Below are 3,571 nucleotides of genomic sequence, written 5' to 3'. Positions count from 1 at the left end.
TCCCTATATATAGCACTAGGAGGAGGAGGAGATTAGTCATCGAGATTGTTTCGGTGAAGATGGATCAAGTGTTTGCCCAAACAATTGACGCCTGCTAAGGGGAAAAATATTCTGATACCAAATCAGAGGCATCGAGATTTATTCTTGTCCCCTTAATCGGCGGCGCCAATGTTTGGGCAAACATAGATTTGACCTCAAACACACACGATGATGATGACAGTGATGATGTTATTCAGATCTTACTGGAGTTTCCAGGAACTTTTTTCTAGGAATTTGGAAGTAGGTCATTGTCAGAACCTACCAGCTGTTAACCCGCAGTTAGCTGAGATTTAAATTTGCAAACATTCTGCTATTTGGGCACATGCTCGAAAAATGAATAAAATTTGCACAAATAAAAACAAAGATAATGTTGTACAAAAAGAAATGCTTCATACGACATACTGATTGCACATTATTTGGTGAAAATTAGGAATCTGGTCTCGCGCATGAAGCACTGCAGGTTCAGGCTGTTCCCGGGAACATGTAATTCAGTAGATGCACAATAGAAACATATGTTGCACATTCAATAAGTCGCGATCATTCGCTGTTCTTTTCGTACTGGCACATTTTCATCTTTTGGGTTGCACACTTTCTTCTCGACACAGTTGATTAAACTGTTTGCAGAATCAATGCCTGGTACGATCATGAGTGACACCAAAACGAAAGGTATAAGTAAAGTTTTAAACATCATGATAATCAAACTATATGAAAACAATATGAAGGGAAAAAAAAAACACGTACCCGAAAGGTATGCACCATGAACATAGCCAAAATATTTCTCGCTTGTATGTTCTCCGGTGAAATAAACTCTATCTACCGGGGACTTCAGTTTTGTATAATCAGAGGTTAAACACATCAGCTAGATATCATCAACCATATAGCAAGCAAATAATTCTGAAAAAGTTTATGCATATCTAAATTACCTTAATCTGATTGAACCTATGGCGAGTAAGTCCAACAGGCCAGTTGGAGAAACAACCTCTATAAAACTTGTCAGACCACCATCTTGGAACCAGAATATCTGTGGCCTCCGGAATGTCATCTCCAAACATGTTTCTTAGAACTTCCATTATTTCTTCTTTGGTATTTGAATCGGGTTGTTGCTCAATTCTCCTTGATTCATCGTCTGTTAATGTAACTAGAAGCAGGTTGGCTCCAGGATATTCATTCTCTAGTTGCTGCCCTCCACAGAAATGTAGCACATTATATTGAGCAGAAATACCTTGCCAGTCTAAGTTAAATTTGTATTCCAAATCAAATAGAGAAGGTTTGCTTACCTGCCAATTAGTGTAGTAGCCACGTCTCTCGTGTGCGTAAACAAAGAACTCGGTGCCGTTACCAGTTGCCCAAAATTTGTAAGGAAATTTGATGAAAATTTTGGTGTAGACAGATAAATCAAACTGATCTATGGCAAGTAATTTCCAGTCCTGTTCCCATGAACATGAATTAAGTACCGTGTTAATTGACAAGTGAAGAATGTACATTTCACAGAGTGCATCTAATTCTAGTTGATCGACACAGCTTTAATTCAAGTCTATGTGCATTATGCGACAAAATGTTATGTTAGCTTTTAGGAGGATAATCATGTACCGGGAGGGGAGGGACGAACGAAATGAGGTCAGTTTGCAGCACACCGATACTAGTAGAAACCATCACATACTCAGCTTTGTAAACACCACCATCCTCCGTCTTGACGGTAACTCCTTTGCCTGAGTAATGTATCTCTGTCACAGCCTGTTACGGATTATAACCCAGTGTATTAATTTTGCGAGGAAAAAATATAGAGCGTCGACGAGCATGTACATTTCAAAAACTCCATAATTAGTACCCAAAATATTTACCTTGTTTAACATAAGCCGAGGGTCATTAATTTCGCCGGCCTTGTTAGTGGTAAGAAACTGCTTAGCAACATAATGAACAACACTCTCGTATCCTCTAGAATCCGCAACAAAGTAAATGTCATTGCCGAAGTCTGCAAATGTTGGCAACGGCGCTGTGTTCCGCAAACTTGTTAGCCGTGGAGGCTCGCCTTGCTGGGAATCATACCTAAAGTACTCAAGCGCCTTTTCGATTGGTGTTGATGGAACCCTACATAAAATAAGATTCAAACATTTGAACTTCAATACGATTGAACATACAATAATTCGATATTGCACCATCAATCAAGGTATTTCGTAAAAATGCTTACTTGTGTCTAAGACGTTCTGCTGTCAAGATTGAGATATCTTCCATTCCATTCCTTAATAAAGAAACCGATATATTTGCACTGAAGTTAAAGAATTCTTCTGCCGAGTCGACTACCTTCTGCGCTTCCGATTCATTATAAAGACCACCACTGAAAGCATAATACATAGAAAAATCAATATAAGGAGCCATTCTAGTCAATCCGAAATAGTTCAGTTGGCCAAGAAAGACTCTCATACGAGGTTAATACCTTTGTTTGTAAACATTTGCCGCAATGTTGCCGAGGTCAGAGCAGTAGGACTTGAGACCAATTTCGTTGGCCATAGTCCATATGGGATTAACTTCTTTTCCGTTAACGCCTTCAACCCAATTAGCACCCATTTCTACAAATACACCTGAAAAATTCGTTTTCTTAATGCGACCACCAATTCTATCTGTTGCTTCTAGTATCAAGATATCCTTAATTCCTGCATCTGATAACGTCTTTGCAGCCGATATACCTGAAAATTTTCATAATCTTGGTTCATGAATAAATCATCAGCCAAACTTTTAACCCACAAGATTTCACAACTTTTGAAGATTAAAAACTCAGATGATAAAGAATTTTGGCTCAATAATAAATTTTCGGAAGAAATAATTTCTATTAAGGGGGTGTCGATAAGTATCGTCAGCATCTCATGTAACCCATATTTTAACGAAAATAAAATGCACAACCTGCGAGCAACATCCATCAGAAAACGATTTTTCTTAAATATTGTACATTTAGTGAAAGTATTGCTTTTTGAAGAACCAAATAAATAAATTGACCACTGCAGTACTAGAGAGTATATTGTTTAACGATGGTGATTGTTTTAACAAGGACTATATTGAAAACCTCCTAGTGGTGATCGATTTACTTACCAGACATGCCAGCCCCTATCACAATGGCAGTCGGAGAAAGCTCTCTGCTGGCTATGGATTCCAGTGGATTGAGACTGATTGTTATGAAAATCAGAAGAACTGATATCAATGCTTTCATCTCCATGGCTGCCATATGGTAATATCTCTTTCTTCACCTACTCTAGTGCACTACAAACTTATTTATTGGTTTGGCTTGAATTTGAAATGCTCCATCTCATTTATGTCCTTCTGCTTCTTTTGGTAAGCTAGCTAATTGATGGTTATGTAGTAATAATGTAGAGTATCTTTACCATTTAAGAGTTAATCTACCCACCTACTTCTGCACCTACTTGCCCAAAATGCAAATACGTGGACAATGAATTTTGTACGTATAATCGTTGTACTGACCTGTTTGGATACAGGTCTAAAAGTAGCTTTTCGATTTCTAAAAATAAAAAAACAAAAAACT

General features: G+C 37.9%; 1 protein-coding gene across 1 annotated transcript; it reads right to left on the bottom strand.

Annotated features, from left to right (window-relative positions):
• Positions 1-373: 373 nt before the first annotated feature.
• LOC113278603 (polyamine oxidase-like) lies at positions 374-3,293 on the bottom strand. Its single transcript, XM_026527411.1, has 9 exons — positions 3,124-3,293; positions 2,474-2,723; positions 2,228-2,374; positions 1,881-2,127; positions 1,630-1,773; positions 1,317-1,466; positions 963-1,217; positions 781-862; positions 374-672 (listed from the first exon to the last, which is right to left on the bottom strand). The coding sequence occupies exons 1-9, from the start codon at positions 3,254-3,256 to the stop codon at positions 563-565; spliced, it is 1,518 nt and encodes a 505-aa protein (XP_026383196.1). The 5' UTR covers positions 3,257-3,293; the 3' UTR covers positions 374-562.
• Positions 3,294-3,571: the final 278 nt, after the last annotated feature.

This window comes from Papaver somniferum, chromosome 5, assembly GCF_003573695.1.
Source record: "Papaver somniferum cultivar HN1 chromosome 5, ASM357369v1, whole genome shotgun sequence".
In the NCBI taxonomy this organism is placed as follows: domain Eukaryota; kingdom Viridiplantae; phylum Streptophyta; class Magnoliopsida; order Ranunculales; family Papaveraceae; genus Papaver; species Papaver somniferum.
Note: the sequence above shows the minus strand (reverse complement) of the source record. Positions and strands in the feature narration are given on the sequence as shown.